Consider the following 16,432-nt stretch of genomic DNA (forward strand, 5'->3'; position numbering starts at 1 on the left):
CAGGCCTAAGAAAGAAGAGCTAACTAGAGCAGAGAGCTAAGCTTGGAGCACTTGGGGCGGCCTCTGTGATTCACGAACTCACTGCCATCCCAATTCAGGCGAGTATTTCTAGGTCCAGGCATGGGTACACACGGAGAAACCAAACAGATGTGGCTCCCATCCTCAAGGAGTTTCCGGTCTACTGGGGCGTGTAACTAGACAAGGCCAAGCACAACACTGTAAGTTCATACCATAATGGGGTGGGCACAGGGCCCTGGGTGGCGGAGTGCTGTGAGAACACAGTGGGGGACACGCAGTGCACCGGGCAGGCTCTGCAGGGAAAGTCAGGAGGGACCAACACATGGGACAGAGAGTGGGGCTAAGCTAAGAGACAGATGGGAGTGGGGTGGGAAAAGCTGGAGAAAAGAGGGAGAAGTTCAGAGTAACCGGTGCAGGTACAAGGTGGGGAATTCAAGGAGACACTTGTAGCTGGATCCTAAAATATTTTCTTTTTCTTTTTTTTTTTTTTTGAGACAGGGTCTCACTCTGTGGCCCAGACTGGAGTGCAGTGGTGTGATCATGGCTCACTGGCAGCCTTGACTTCCTGGGCTCAGGTGATCCTCCCACCTCAGCCTCCCAAGTAGCTGGGACTACAGGTGCACACCACTATGCCTGGCTCATTTTTGTATTTTCTGGTAGAGACGGGGTCTTGCTATGTTGCCCAGGCTGGCTAAAAGGTCCTATAAGTTATGTCAGACAGCATGGACTTCATTCTGAAGGCAAAGGGAAGCCGTCGGCAGTTTTGGCGCTGGGAGTGACAGACCATCCAGACTGAACACTTGAAGCGGTGCGGAGAACTGGAAGGCAGGGAGTCTCGTTAGAAGCTGCTGTAGTAATCCAGGCAAGAGGTGGCAAGGAAGGGACATGTTGGAGACACTCAGGAGATGGAGTCAGCACGACCTGATGGGACACGAAGGACGAGGGAGAGTGTTGCGGGGTGGAGTCAGCGGGACCTGATGGGACACGAAGGACGAAGGACGAGTGAGAGTGTTGCGGGGTGGAGTCAGCGGGACCTGATGGGACATGAAGTGCGAGTGAGAGTGTTGCGGGGCAGCTCTGCTTTTTGCTTTGGGCAGCCAGATGGCTGACACAGTAAAGCTTCTCTTGTCACCATGGGGAGAGGTAGTGGTGGCAGTCACTGCTGGCCTTTTCTTTCTTTTCCTTTTTTTTTCCGTAAGAGACAGGCGGGATCTCACTCTGTGATCCAGGCTGGAGTGCAGTGGCGTGACCATGGCTCACTGCAGCCTTGACCTCCTGGGCTCAGGTGATCCTTCCACTTCAGCCTCCTGAGTAGACGGGACTACAGGCACTCGCCACCACACCTGGCTAATTTTGTTTATTTTTTGTAGAGATGGAGTCTCGCTATGTTGCCCAGGCTGGTCTCAAACTCCTGACCTCAAGTGATCCGTCCACCTCGGCCTCCCAAAGTGCTGGAATTACAGGCGTGAGCCCCCGAAGCACCTGGCCAGGTTCCATCTTTTATATGTAGAGACCTTGTCTCTGTCAGTTTGGTTGGACCAACTTAGTCTTGAGGAAACAATTGGTCCCTTCTGCCTAAAATACCAACTTCACCATCTCTTTTCAAAATCCTCTTTAAGAAATACAAATACCAGAGGAGGAACAAAATGAGACATGGAGAAAAAGTGTGCTGGCGAGGAGACTGGGTGATGGTGAGGTTCCTCCCCGCTGGACAGCACTGCTTTCCTCGCACCCCAGCACTGAGGTCCTGGACCCTCTGGTGAGGAGACTGGGTGATGGTGAGGTTCCTCCCCGGTGGACAGCGCTGCTCTCCTAGCACCCCGGTACTGAGGTCCTGGACCTTCTGGCGAGGAGACTGGGTGATGGTGAGGAGACTGGGTGATGGTGAGACTCCTCCCCGCTGGACAGCGCTGTTCTCCTCGCACCTCGGCACTGAGGTCCTGGACCCTCTGGCGAGGAGACTGGGTGACGGTGAGGTTCCTCCCCGCTGGACAGCGCTGCTCTCCTCGCACCCTGGCACTGAGGTCCTGGACCCTCTGACACCATCAAAGTGACAGACCACAGTGAAGTGGGGCTTTTACCAAATGAAAGTCAATTGATTTCAGTTCAGTTTAGAGACTAGAAATTAAGATCCAGGTTTCAGTTTCACAGCAGTGTGGATGGACTTAATGTCACTGAACTGTATACTTAAAAATGGTTAAAATGGTGAATTTTATGTTATGTGTACTTTATCACAATTTTTAAAAAGATTCAGGTTTACCTTTACCAGTTCTGGATAGCTTCTAAAACTAGCTTGGTTTGACTTCCATTCAAGCTGACGTATGATTAATATCATCAACGCCCTTTGGGTCTGCTCACAGTTTGCTGAAACATTACTGTTTTGGTTAGGGATTTAGCAAATTTGTGTAGTTTGATATGGATTCCAGTACACAAATCAGTTCAAGCTTCATTTAAAAATACTGATGCCTTTGACCCAAAGAGAGGTACCAAAATTTCTCCAGCAACCGATTTCACAATATCAGAATTTAAAACCCTACCAGCCCAGCAATTCTAGGAATTCAATTTTAGGAATATTTGCTAAAAATCTGCATATGCAAGTACATGAGAAGACGTACACGGAAGGAGTTTTACTGGATTATGTAGGCATCTGGAAATGACTAGAAATGGGCGTCAAGACAGGAGGGTTAAACAACCTATAGCACGTCCGTACCCCATGATACTGTGACTCCTGCCTACGTGGACTTCAGACACCGAGGCAGGCAGAACAGGCTGCCAGAGGCGGCCATGGTAAGTAACAAAAAAAAAGGAGTAGTATATTCCCATCTATATAAATGTGAGTATAACATTTATATAGTCAGTATATAACTATTAACTGTTAGCATATAACAATTAGCATAATCCCATCTATATACAACAATAAAGGAAATAACACTCATTCACACATACACGAAAGCCAGCATCCGGCCCCACTGCCCGTGCCGCGTACCTCTGCAGGTGGTAGATCTTATGTGTGTACTGGCCTTTCTCACCGTCCTTCTCGTAGGGCTCATTCACCAGGACCTCCACGCCTTCGCCACCACCCGTTTCATTTTTACTGGCCTCAGCCACAGAATACAGCTGCCCCACTTGATACTAAAGGAACAGAGACAGATGTTATTCTCAACACGGACCCTTCTCAACGGTTACACATAATCCAGCTGCCAGTGTCTAATTGCATCTCCCTTGGGTCTCCTCATGCAGGAGCTGGTTCTGGAGTTTCACATCAGGCCTTGCCCAAATCCACCCAAAGCAACTGACAGTGCTGCTCCATGGCCCCGCTTGACCCATCAGACATGTTTAGTTCATCCTTCTCATTTTCACACCATCCATCAGGGTTTATTTTTATTTATTTATTTTTTGGTAGAGACAGGGTCTTGCTATGTTGCCCAGGCTGGTCTCAAACTCCTGGTCTCAAGCCATCCTCCCACCTTAGCCTCCAAAGTGCTGAGATTATAAGCATGAGCCACCACTCCCAGTCAATCCGTCAGGATTTAAAGAGGCAGGTGAATCTACTTAACCTCACACCACCATGCAGAAAACAGATTAGAGTCCAAAGGAGCTTTTGTGCTAAACCTGCTTCTGGTATTAAGACCCCAGAAGATCTAGGTTGGTTGCTAGAAATCACTTGATCTCATTCATTTAAATAGATCCTAAGACATGATTTCTTGTCAAAGAAAGGTGCTCGGCGCTCTGTGAAACCCACAACCACTACTGTAAAACTGGCTCATCTACTTGCTTCTTCTCTAGTGTTAGGCCTCTCCTCACCCTGCAAGTAGCTCTTTCAGGCAATGAAACCTCTTGACATTTTCCAGATTCCTGGTGGGGCCAAGCAAGTATTCCTGCTTCCCACATGAGATATTACAGATTCCTGCCCCACAGTCTGTGCCAGCTGGGTGCACCCTCTGTGTTGGCACTTACTACATGGCAAAAGCCTAGTTTTCCTTTATTTGGGTCACATGCCACCCTATCAAGTCAGCAGTCAACATGATTGGCCTCCTCTGACCCTGTCAGGATGGGCCAATGACCTAGGCAGTGCCCAGACTTAGCCCTTCTTTCTTCTTCTCTGAGAAGCTGTCCAGAGGAGAAAACAAGGTGAAAAGAAAATGAACAGCAACATTTGAGGCAGGAAGTTATGTCTACACCAACGGATGTGTCTTTCCTACCGCTGCCCGTGCTAATCAGGCATGACTGCTTAGGGAATATGAGAAAAAGGAAAAAAGCTATGGGATTACCCAACATGCTGGGGGGTGGAGGGGGGACAAAGGGTTTCCTCGAGCTCTATGCCCAACTCCTGGCACCCCCGCAAGGAAGACAAGGGTGTTTCTCTATTTTTTTTTTTTTTTTTTTAGACAGAGTCTTGCTCTGTCGCCAGGCTGGAGGGCAGTGGTGCAATCTCAGGTCACTGCAACCTCTGCCTCCTGGGTTCAAGTGATTCTCCTGCCTCAGCCTCCGAAGTAGCTGGGATTACAGGGACTGGGTTTTTCTCTCTTTGATATTAAAACGGAAAGGATGTACCTCTAGGCAACTGCTACTTAAATCACTGCCTGCAACAGCAAGGACAGAGGCAGCTTCCAGAGCTGCTTCGCCTCAAACTTAGAAACCTGCTCTACCAGGCAGCTTCCTAAGCACTGCAGGGAAATTTCTGGACAAAATCTGGAAGGTGAAGCAGAGGACGAGGACAATTCACCACTCACCACAAGGCTGAAAGAGCCCTAACTTTCAAAGCAAAATCCCAGAACAAAATGCCATAAAAAGGGGCAGCAATCGAGGCTCAGTGAAATCCATAAAGAGGAACATTTGGGTGAAAGCCAGTCACCTTGACCTTGCTAATCCAAAGCTGCATCAGTGCTGCCTCAATGCCCCCCTGGAGCCCCAAACTGTCCCTGTGCCTTTCCAAGTCCACCACCTAGCTAGGCACGCATGAAAATCCGTCAAGTGGATCGGGGCTTGGCTGAGCCAGGGGTGCCTAAGAAGGAGCAGTAACTCCGTTTCAGAGAAGAGCCGTAAGAACATCTAACCACTGACTCAGCAATCCTAAAGGACAGGCTGGGGAGAGGGCCTGGCGGAGGGGGTGAGGTTCCCAGCTAGTGGTACCACTTGGGAAGGGGGCCCCCAGGCAGAGACTAATCGCCTTCATTTGGTTTCTCTTCAGCTGCAGGAATCAGAGGGCAGGTTCTAAGAGGATCAGCCTGTTGGCTGGCATCTTCCCCCTTTAATCTCTCTTGATATTCTGATCCTTTAATCCCAATGAGACAAGTGAAGGCAGTTTTGTTAATCTAAAGGGGTAAGCAAGACTGGCCTACACAAGCTACAAGTGAAGGGAGCTTTTCACGTTAAGAGTTCCTTTTGGCACAGCTGCTCTGCCCCCGGGAAAGCAGCCAGACTCGGATGGGGTGGAGATAGGAGTGGGCGGCGGGGGCAGGGGGGGGTCAGATCATTAAATCAGATTTGAAAAAACTCCAACAAGACTGGGACTCTAGCCTCCTCAGACCTGCGATGATGGTCCTTGCTCTTGAGATCTGTTCACTTGTCCCAGAGAACTAAGACATTCAACTAAGCAAAACCAACTCCACCACTTTGGCGATCTGGGAGACATGAAACACGTCATAAACAACAGTACAGCTTTGGTGCCACCAACACGGCCCTGCCAGGCTGGGTACCAGAGGGGGAACGGTGCTGTCAATCTCTGGAAACAAGAAGTGAAGCAGCCCGGCCGACCTGCGCCGGGAAGCACTGGTGGACACACCCCGCCAAACAGCCAGGGCTTTCTCGCTCTGCTGCACAACGCCCAGACACTCAGGGTTAGACCAAAGGCTCTGGCCACCCAGAAGCTAATTCTGCCCCCAAAATATTGATGCAGGCCATCGGAATGATTACAAAGACATGACCTTTTCTTTCTCTTTCTTCACTTTTCCCCCTAAATCAGAAAACTGCAAGGGCCTCAAGTCATGGCCTCCAATTTAGGAAGTGAATCCACCAGTCACATGATGCTGAGCTGTTCCCATAGGAACTGTGAGTCAGGATGGGGATGGGGTTACTGACAAAGACTCTGAGAAGGCTGATCATGACTTGTTTCTTCTTTGGCCTTCCCCTCCAAGATGTTTCTAATTCTCTGAAACTAAGTTCCGCTTCGACACTACCCAGGCCACATGGTACTTTCTTGTCAATGGTTTCTTGCTGAGAACGGGCTGACCACCACCAGGCAGACAGTTGAATCCTGATCAGCACTCACTTCCCAAGCTTCTGCTTAGACTTCAGGCTCTGATTACTCAACTCCTCCCCACCACTTCCTCAATGCTGCAGAAAAACCATCACAAGCGAAAACCCGCCAACTGTGGATGCTCTCAAGGTAGTAGTTCCCCTTTTCTTCCAGTCTTGGCCCCACCATAAGCCATCAGTGTCTGGCCCTTCAGCCTTACTCCAAGAACAGCCCCAGGTGCTCCAGGACAGGCTGGCCCTCCTTGGTCTGCAGCACTTCTCAGAGACACTCCCACCCTTCATTCCATCAAGAAACTCCCTATCAAAGGATCCATTTCACCCCTAATCACCACGCTGAGGAAATCCCGAGTTCCTGGGGCACATCTTCCTAACAATCAGGGTGGGATCATCCTGTATAGCAGACAGGACGTCACTGGACACCTCTCCAAGAGCTGAGTTTGAGGGCAAGGGAGCGCTGGGCTTTCCTGCTTGGCCTTCTGGTTTGGAAAATCTTGCTTGCTATTTTCAATAAAGACAGCACAGGCTGGGTGAAGTGGTTGACATCTGTAATCCCATCACTCTGGGAGGCTGAGGCAGGAGGACTACTTGAGGCAAGACCAGCCTGGACAACACAGTGAGACCCTATCTCCACTATTTAAAATAAATACTATAAAATAAAAAAAATAAAGACAGCATGGCCAAAGCAGGTGTGTTAACAAGACCCTTCCAAGCCAACACCTGTCAGCCCAGGCACCTGGTTCTCAGGCTCCAGGTACATCCCCAGTGCCTACAGGGATCAGAGCCATCTACCCAGCCATTCCCTCATTTTCCCTGGTTCCCAGGTTCCCCAGTCTCGTTTCTCTTTTCTGCCCTTCCCAGAACCCCAAGATCACGGTCAAGGCCCACCTCTGGCCCCCTCCCCAGGTCCCCACAGCTCTTATCAGATAGGTAGCCCACCCCTGGAGGCAGTCCTCTAAAGGGCCAGTGTCTGCCCACCCCTCTCGGGGGCCAACAAGCCTGGATGTCTGTCTCAGCTAAATGTGCTGCAGGCTCTGTTGGCCTGATTTCATTTTTCAAAGGTCCAGTTCATATTTGGAACAGAGTGGAAGTTATCACAGGAGCTTCATGCTGACACTGCAGGAAAGAGAGACGGAGCCCAGTGACTGGAGGCACTATACTGGCTGATGAACCTCACCCAAACTCGAGTTTAACTGGAAGCTGGGGCGGGGTGGGGCTGTGAATTCAGAAGGAAGCAAAGAACAAGGCTGCGCCAGGAGAGCAGAGTGGAATAAGTTCAGAGAAAGAGTGAGACAAGGGAGGTTCCGTGACAGTTTTCTGTTGTCCAAGAGACTGACTCTGAGTCAGCATGGCCTATGAACCTTCTTATAGCAAATCCTGCTGCCACATCCCCACATACAAGGATGTCAGACCCAGGAACCATAAAAGGACAAAGGGCAAGCCAAGACTATGTGTTATTCCCTGCCCTTCATAAAAGGAGGGTTCTGTGTCTTGGTCTTTCCAGCAGTCACCTATCATGGCTAGGGAGGGCCTCAAGAGATTTCCTGCCCTGCTGGTTTGTTGCACAACCAGAAAGAGCCATGCACACTTGCCAGCCGAGTCATGGAGGTCCCAGAAACGCACACACTTGATCCCATCAATAATGTGTCCCCGGCCGGGTGTGGTGGCTCCCGCCTGTAATCCCAGCACTTTGGGAGGCTGAGGCGGGTGGATCACTTGAAGTCGGGAGTTTGAGACCAGCCTGGCCAACATGGTGAAAGCCCATCTCTACTAAAAATATAAAAATTAGCCGGGTGTGGTGGCACACACCTGTAATCCCAGCTACTTGGGAGGCTGAGGCAGGAGAATTGCTTGAACCCAGGAGGCAGAGGTTGCAGCGAGCCGAGATCGCACCACTGCACTCCAGCCTGGGAAACTAAGCGTGACTCCGTCTCAAAAAAAAAAAAAGTGTCCCCAAACATGCACAGCCCAAAAGATAAAAGGGGCTGGTTTAGTCTCTACTCAAAGTCATCCAGCATACCAACAGCTTGGGGCAGGTTGCACACAGTTACCCAGATACACAAAGTAAGTGCCATTTTTCAACTGAAAGTGGCACCACGAAATTCACGTTGAAATATTTATGTTAGAACAAATAAGAAAACTATATAAACAGGATAACCACTCAGAGCCCAGCTTAGCCAATGGTCACAAACAGTTACACACAACTATGGACCAGAAAGTAAAAGGACTTACCTCATCTACAGACACAGGCAGGATTACTCGACTATAAGAAAGGGAAAAGAGAGTATCAACTTTAGGCTGTGCAATCTGCTCAAGGCTCTTTAAAGCATCATCCTAAAACAGTCAGCATTCTATTGTGTAAGACACTAAACTCAGTGACAAAAACCCCACAGAAAATGGCCCTTTGAGTGCTCTGAGGATAGGACCCTCTGTGCCCTACAGGTGTAAGACACTAAACTCTGTGACAACTCCCCCACCCCGCGCAGAGAATGGCCCTCTTAGTGCTCTGAGGACAGGACCCTCTGTACCTTGGAGGCATCCCACTTAGAACCCTGTGATTCAGTCCACACCTGTCCTCCCACCAGCTACTTCCCAGGCCTCTACCTCACATTCGGAACTGGACTATCGATGATAAACTTCACCCAAACTTGCCACTGAGTCGTCCCCGCAACAAGCCTTGCCAGTGAGTCTAGTAAGACAGGTTAACACAAGAGGACCTATCATGGTGAGGATTCAGATCCAAACAAGAGGCCCTGGGGACTTACATTTCTGTGGACCTAACCTCCCAGCAACAGCCCTCCAGGGGAAAGCCCAGGAAGGGACCAAGCCCCTTGAAGCCTTAATCACCCTAAGAACACACACCAGGCACCTCTGCTCGGGGCCGGATATTACAATCCAAGCTGCTACCACAAAGCCACCAAGAGGGCATCCAACTTATGTCCTGACCTCCAGGAGCTGTCCAAAGGAATCCCAATTTATCATTTTCTTTTCTTCTTCTCCAACTCAATGACCACCAATTGCTGGAGATGCCACCAGTACCTGATGGAGAAGCCGTGGCCGGCAAAGTCTCTGCCAGGGTCAGAACCCCACAGAGGTGCCAGGGCTAGCAGCACTTCTCCAGGTGCCTTGCATTTGAAATGCAGACCAAGAGCCACCCCCAGTTCAAAGCTGTGAGGCGGGAGAGCTAAGACAAAAACTCTTGGTTCTACCTACACAAGTCTAGCCAGTTCCCAAGCTTAGATGCTCGGTCCCCAGACCCTTGCTGGAGCCCTCTGGGTCCTTTTGTGTCTTGCATGTTTAGTGAAGCACTAGTGAAGCGTGAGCTGCTGTGCCTTCCTTATGCAGCAGGCTCACCACTCAGGCTCCTTGCTCCAGGCTAGTAAACAGCTATTTTCTAGTTCCACAAAGGTCCCCCAGGAAGCAAGAAGGACACAGAGGGGTCTGAGGAAAACATCCCATCAAAGGCAAGACACCAAGCAGGAAAGTAGCAGGAAAAACAAAATGGGCTCCAAGTCTTTACTGCCTGCTAACAACTCCCTTCCTCCAGAGTGACTCAAACAACATAAATTCTCCAGTTTATTGCATGCTGCCACCGAGGCTCCCCTCCCATTACAGAAAGCCAGTGGTGCAGAAAAATACTCCCAACTTGGAGGCCACAATTTCTGCACCCCCGGAAGAAACTTCCTAGAAAACAATAAGCCTTTTATCTTCAAGAGCAGCAGTCAAAATCACATCCAAGATTTTGCAGAAATCAAATTAAACAGAATCCTGTTAGAGGAAGTGCTGGAAAAATCAACAAGGGCAACCTGCAGATGCTGGGTGGGAACCAAGTCTCACCCCAAAAGAGAATGCCATGGGCCAATTCCTGACGGGATGCGCTGAGGCTGCTGACGTGACGGCTGCACACTCTGACACTGCCCCCTTGCTCCTTAGGAACAAAACCACTCCGGCAGCAATAGGGTACAATTCCAAAGGACGGGGCCACAGAGGAACAGACGGGCTGGGCCTGGAGCAGTACTCACTCCAACGTGACCTTCACTTGCACCCTTTCCAGAGCTGCAGCGCTGCAGCCACAGCCAAGTGTCTCGGATGCCCCTGCTCCTCCCCCGTCCCCCGCCCAGGGATGCACACACAGGGCACACGTCGGGCAGGAAGGAAACGCAGATGCCAGGCAGGCTCTGCATCGCCGGCACCTTGGGCTTCTCCCTCGCAGGCTTCAAGGGGAGGAGAACAAAGACGGGGAAAGGAGTGCCTCTCTTCAAACCTCACTCAGATCTCTTCTGAAGGTCCCTTCCTTTCCCTGCCTGACCTTCATTTCAAAACCACAGATTTCTACAGATTCTAGGGTTCATTTGGGAACAGGAAAAAGAATCAGAAGGATGGGAAAAGCCTGTCAGTCTGGACACTGAAGGTTAAAATCCAAAGTGCACCACGTTTTCCTGTTGGCATCCTAAAGTTCTTCCTCCTCACCACGAAAAGCTCTGAGCCCTAGCTGAATTAACATCAGACTGGATGTTAAGAAACAGAGGGGATGAGGCCTCAAAATAATGCTCTTCAGATGAGGTGTTTAGCTGGGATGACATGTGGGTCTCGGCTCCCTCTGTTACCCAAACTCCACTCTATGTCTTAAACGTCCTAAGCACCTCCAAGGAGCCAGCCTGGTGGGGATGCTCAAAGTGCCATCGCTGACAAAGTGGCAAGAGCCCTCTGCACACCTGCCTGGCTGCTGAGAGCGCCCCACAAGTTGCTCTCTATTTGACCATCTCCCACTGCTGGGGCTTCTGGCCCTATGCTGCCCACTTGCGCTCCCTCCAGGAAAGCAGTTTCACTGTAAATTCTGTGCACACACGCACACACGCACACGCGCACACACGCACACGCGCACACACACGCGCACGCGCACACACACACGCGCACACGCACACACGCACACCCGCACACGCGCACACGCGCACATACACATCCAATCTCTCCTCTTTGGGGAGAAAAATGTCCCCTGATGTTTACTTGGAACCCTGAGCTTCAACGATGGGTCATCTTGTACTTGAAAGATTTAGCACGCCAAACATCTCCACCTGTGCCCCAGTCCTCTGGATTTCAGGAGCAAACCCGTCATCCTGCAACTCCTTCCAGAAGTCACCAGTTTCCCACGCACCCCTCTTCGCTATTCAAGAGCTCCCCACCCCTTCCACCATCTCTCCTCAGTTCACGGCTTCATGGACCCCTCAATTCCTCAAAGAATTTCCCCATCTCTTTGTACCAAGACTGAGAATCCCCTAGAAACAAGCTGGCCCTGCCCTGGTCTCCTCCATCTCCAACAACAGCTATACTCGTCCCAACATACTCTCTTTCCGGACCAGCCTCGACCCCGGTAACTTCCTGGCCTTCTCCACTTCGGACCCTACCCAACATTTTCTGGCCTCCTCGCCCAAGTCTCCCCAAGTCCCAGGCAGTCATCCCAAGCTTGTTCCAAAAGCCTCCTCTTCCGCACCTGCTGCTTGAGCACCATGGTCCACGGTCACTCCGGCCCGCATCTCAGCCCCATCTGCTTTATGTCCTCAGACCCTTCCCCTGTCTCCCGAGCCGGGCCCTGACTTCCTAGTCCTCCTCCTGTGTCCACTTACCACCACCCCTCACCCGATGCCTAAGGCGGCCACTCCTCCCCATCCCCATCCCAACTCCATCCCGGAGCCTCTGACCCACCCACCCGGCTCTCCGTGCGGACTGTTCGGCCCTCCACCCCTCCCCACCGCCGGGAGGCCCTGCCTGCCCCGGTGCGCCTCTTCCTCGGCCCGCCGGGGGGCCTCTCAGCGCCGCCTGCAGTCCCGGCTGAGCCCGCGCCCTCGGCCCGCGCAGGGCGACCCCACAGCCCTCCCAGCGATCGGCGTCCCCTCGGCCTCCCCCAGTCCCGGGCCAGCTCTCCCTGCCCTGACCCCGTCTCGGGCCTGGCCTCGCCCTCGCTGTCCCCGGCCTCTCCTCGGGTCCACTTGGGCCTCCGAGCCCCCTGGGGCGCCTCGGAGCCGTCCGCCCCGGTTGCCCCTCCGTGCCCGTGGGCCCCTCCATGTCCCGGCCGCCTGTCCATGCCCCGTGGGCCCCGGCTCAGATGCCGAACGCTCCGACTGCCCCTCCACGCCCCGGCCGCCCCTCCATGCCCCAGTTGCCCCTCTACGCCCCGGCCGCCCCTCCGTGCCCCGTGGGCCCCGCCTCAGGTGCCGCCCGCCCCGGATCCCCTCCATCCCCGCTGGGCCCGCCTCAGGCGCCCTCCGTCCCTGCCGTCCATCCGGGCCCTGCGTCCCTCGCCGCGCCGTCGCCCCGGCGGCCGTCCCCACCCTCCCTCCTCCCCGCTTCCGCACGGCCGCCGGACACTCACTACTCCTTGAGCAGCACCATGTCGCTTCGCGGCTCGGTGGCTGCCCGCGGCCCGCCCGGCCTCCCGCCCGCTGCCCGCCGGCCGCTCTCCCCGTGGCCCGGCCCGGCCCGGCTGCCTGTGCGTCTTCGTCGTGGTCTGCTCCGTCCTCGCCGCCCTCGCCGCGGTCGCCGCGCCGGCTCCTGCCGCCCCGGCCTCGTCGCCTCTCGCGCCGCTGCCGACGCCGCCCGGAGCTCCGGTTCCGCAGCGCCGCGCGGGGGCGGGGCGTCTCTGCGGCAACCAGAGCGTCACCCGCCGCGGTGCGCGCTGACGTCACGCGGGGCGGAGCCCTCCCAGGCCCGCCCTCCCGTCCTTAAAAGGGCCTCGGCGGCGGCGTAGGTTCCGAGGTCCGGCCCCGCGGCTAAGGCCAGACCGGGCAGAAGGTGGAGCAGACTCTAGGGTAGTCTGTCGGCGCCCTCGGTGTGAACCGCCAAGGATGCACGCGGGTGCTGGCTGGGGGGCCTCCCGGTTGAGGGAATTGAGACGCAGGAAAAGGTTGTTTCAAAAAATATTAATAGCCGCGCGCGGTGGCCCATGCCTGTAATCATAGCACCTTAGGAGGCCGAGGGGGGCGGATCACCTGAGGTCAGGAGTTCGAGACCAGCCTGGCCAACATGATGAAACCCCGTCTCTACTAAAAATACAAAAATTAGCTGGGCGTGGTGGCACGCACCTTTAATCCCAGCTACACGAGCGGGTGAGGCGGGAGAATCGCTTGTACCGGCAGGCAGAGGTTGCAGTGAGCCGAGATCGCGATGACGCCATTGCACTCCAGCCTGGGGGACAAGAGTGAAACTTTGTCTCCAAAAAAAAAAAAAAAAAAGAAAAGAAAAGGGCTGTGAGGCCGGGCGCAGTGGCTCCTGGCGGTAATCCCAGGCACATCATGCCTGTAATGCAGCACTCAGGCGGGCGCATCACCTGAGGTCAGGAGTTCAGACCAGATGGCGAAACCCCATCTCTACTAAAAGTACAAAAATTAGCCGGGCGTGGTGGCGGGCGCCTGTAATCCCAGCTGCTCGGGAGGATGAGGCAGGAGAATCGCTTGAACCCGGGAGGCGGAGGTTGCAGTGAGCCGAGATCGCACCATTGCACTCCAGCTGGGGCGACAGAGCGAGACTCTGCATCAAAAAAAAAAAAAAAAAAAAAAAAAAAAAAAAGAATGAAAAGGGCTGTGAGAAATGAGACACAGGCTTAGCGGCATTACACGGAGGGGCACCTAATTGAGCGTCAGGGATGTAGTCAGGGAAGGCTTCCTGGAGGAAGAGATTCTCAGATCTGCAGAAGGCTTCGGAGAAGAGCATAGCAGGCAGAGTGAATGCAAAGGCTGGAGGCAAGAGGGAGAGCATGGTGCATTTGGAGAACTGATAAGTGAGTGGAACAGAACGTTTCAGGGCTGAGCAGCTCGATAGGGGAGGGTTCCTGGTGGGCGATAATAAGGTATATGGAGTCCACCCTAAGGGCGATGGGAGGGCATTTAAGGGCTCTGAGCAGTGACATGAGCGGGTGTCCTGGGCGAAGGCTCACTCTAGTGGTTGGGTGGACAGAGGGGATGGAGTGCCAGAGCATAGGCAGGGAGACCGGCAAGGAGCCTGCTGCAGATGTCCAGGTGCAGGTGGACTCGGACAGTGGGAGGGAAGAAAAGGAAGGGATGGATTCAGGAGCAACTCAGAAGGTAAACTCCGTGAGACTTGTTGACTCACTGGCTGAGAGGAGGAGAGAAAACCAACAAGGTTTCTGGCCTGGGAGCCGGGGTGGACGGTACTGTCTTTGAGAACACAGGCAAGACAGGCTGGCATGGGGGCAGGTAATGACTCCAGTGCTGGGCTCACACTCAGCGCAGGACGCTAGAGGGGCATCCAAGGGAGATGGTGAGTGGGCTGCCTAAGACAGAGACTTGGGAAGGGAGGGTGGAGCAGCTGGCCGTGTTGCTATCAGGATGTGACTGGCGCCCCAGGACTGCCCTGAGCACCGCGCTCACTTATCAGATCCTAGAGTGGGGGCCGGGCTGAGTGCCTCACACCTGGATTCCCAGCACTTTGGGAGGCTGGGGCGGTCGGATCACTTGAGGCCAGGAGTTCGAGACCAGCCTGGCCAACATGGTAAAACCCCATCTCTACTAAAACAAAAATTAGCTCAGCGTGGTGGCATGTGCCTGTCGTCTCAGTTACTCGGGAGGCTGAGGCAGGAGAATCGCTTGAGCCCTGGAGGCAGAGGTTGCAGTGAGCCGAGATCATGCCACCACACTCCAGCCTGGGTGACAGAGCGAGATTCCATCTCAAAAAAAAAAACAAGCCGACCACTATTCACAATAGCAAAGACTTGGAACCAACCCAAATGCCCATCAATGACAGACTGGATAAAGAAAATGTGGCACAGCCGGGCGTGGTGGCTCACGCCTATAATCCTAGCACTTTGGGAGGCTGAGGTGGGCGGATCACCAGGTCAAGAGATCAGGACCATCCTGGCCGAAATGGTGAAACCCCGTCTCTACTAAAAATATAAAAATTAGCTGGGTGTGTTGGCACGCGCCTGTAGTCCCAGCTACTCGGGAGGCTGAGGCAGGAGGATCACTTGAATGCAGGAGGATCACTTGAATTCAGGAGGCAGAGGTTGCAGCGAGCCAAGATCGTGTCACTGTACTCCAGCCTGGCGAAAGTTAGACTCCGTCTCAAAAAAAAAAAAAAAAAAGTCTCAGATAATATGGCACATGTACACCATGGAATACTATGCAGCCATAAAAAAGGATGAGTTACTATCCTTTGTAAGGACATGGATGAAGCAGGAAACCATCATTCTCAGCAAACTATTGCAAGGACAGAAAACCAAACACTGCATGTTCTCGCTCACAGGTGGGAACTGAACAATGAGAACACTTGGACACAGGAAGGGGAACATCACACACAGGGACCTGTTGTGGGACGGCGGGAGGGGGAGGGATAGCATTAGGAGATATACCTAATGTAAATGACTAGTTAATGGGTGCAGCACACCAACATGGCACATGTATACATATGTAACAAACCTGAACGTTGTGCACGTGTACCCTAGAACTTAAAGTATAATAATAAAATTAAATTAAATTAAAATTTAAAAAAAAAGCCAACCTTGGACGTCATGTCGTCTCACCCCTCCAGGTTACAGTGCACATTCTAGAAATATGCACATTTCTTACAAATGCATAATGCCATTGTCATACTTAAGAAAATTAATAATGATTTCCTGATGCTATCTCATCCCGAGTTCGTATTCTAATTTCCCTGCTAATCTAAAAAATGCTATACTTTGCTTTAGAGAAGTTCAGTATCCAGGCAAGGTCCATGTATTTTTTGTTTCACATTTTATTTTGAGTTATGTTTTTTACATCTTTTCCAATAGCAAGTTTGCTGCAGGTGACCATAGGGGTTAGAGGCAGGGGTCACACTACTCTCCAGCTGTGCCCCACTGTGAGCCAACAGCCCCGCCCGGGAGACAGACTTCCGCTGCCTTGGAGTCCCAGGCCTCCACTTCCTACCTCTACGACGTTGTGCAAGTGACTTAACCTCTCTGTGTCTCAGCTTCTTCACTTGGGAAATAGGGAACATGCCGGTAACCTGCGTCATGGGGCTGCTGAGCCTCCTTGGATGAGGCAAGGGACGTAAAGCAGCTTTCTGCAGTGAGTGGCATATTTCCTTATTATTATTATTATTATTGTTGGGAAAAGGGTGTTGTGAACAAGGAGGGATGGACACCCCTGTCCCTCAAAACTACCTGTAG

General features: G+C 52.7%; 1 protein-coding gene across 1 annotated transcript in view; it reads right to left on the minus strand.

Moving 5' to 3' along the window:
* Window positions 1–12,901, minus strand: part of PITPNA (phosphatidylinositol transfer protein alpha) — a 48,395-nt gene extending 35,494 nt beyond the window's left edge. Inside the window, exons 1-3 of the mRNA XM_002826806.4 lie at window positions 12,644–12,901; window positions 8,506–8,536; window positions 3,005–3,150 (exon numbers count right to left, since the gene is read on the minus strand). Coding sequence (XP_002826852.1) covers window positions 3,005–3,150; window positions 8,506–8,536; window positions 12,644–12,663 — 197 coding nt within the window. The 5' untranslated portion in view covers window positions 12,664–12,901. The remainder of the gene's footprint in view (window positions 1–3,004; window positions 3,151–8,505; window positions 8,537–12,643) is intronic.
* Between the last annotated feature and the right edge of the window lie 3,531 nt (window positions 12,902–16,432).

This window comes from Pongo abelii, chromosome 19, assembly GCF_028885655.2.
Source record: "Pongo abelii isolate AG06213 chromosome 19, NHGRI_mPonAbe1-v2.0_pri, whole genome shotgun sequence".
Classification (NCBI taxonomy): Eukaryota; Metazoa; Chordata; class Mammalia; order Primates; family Hominidae; genus Pongo; species Pongo abelii.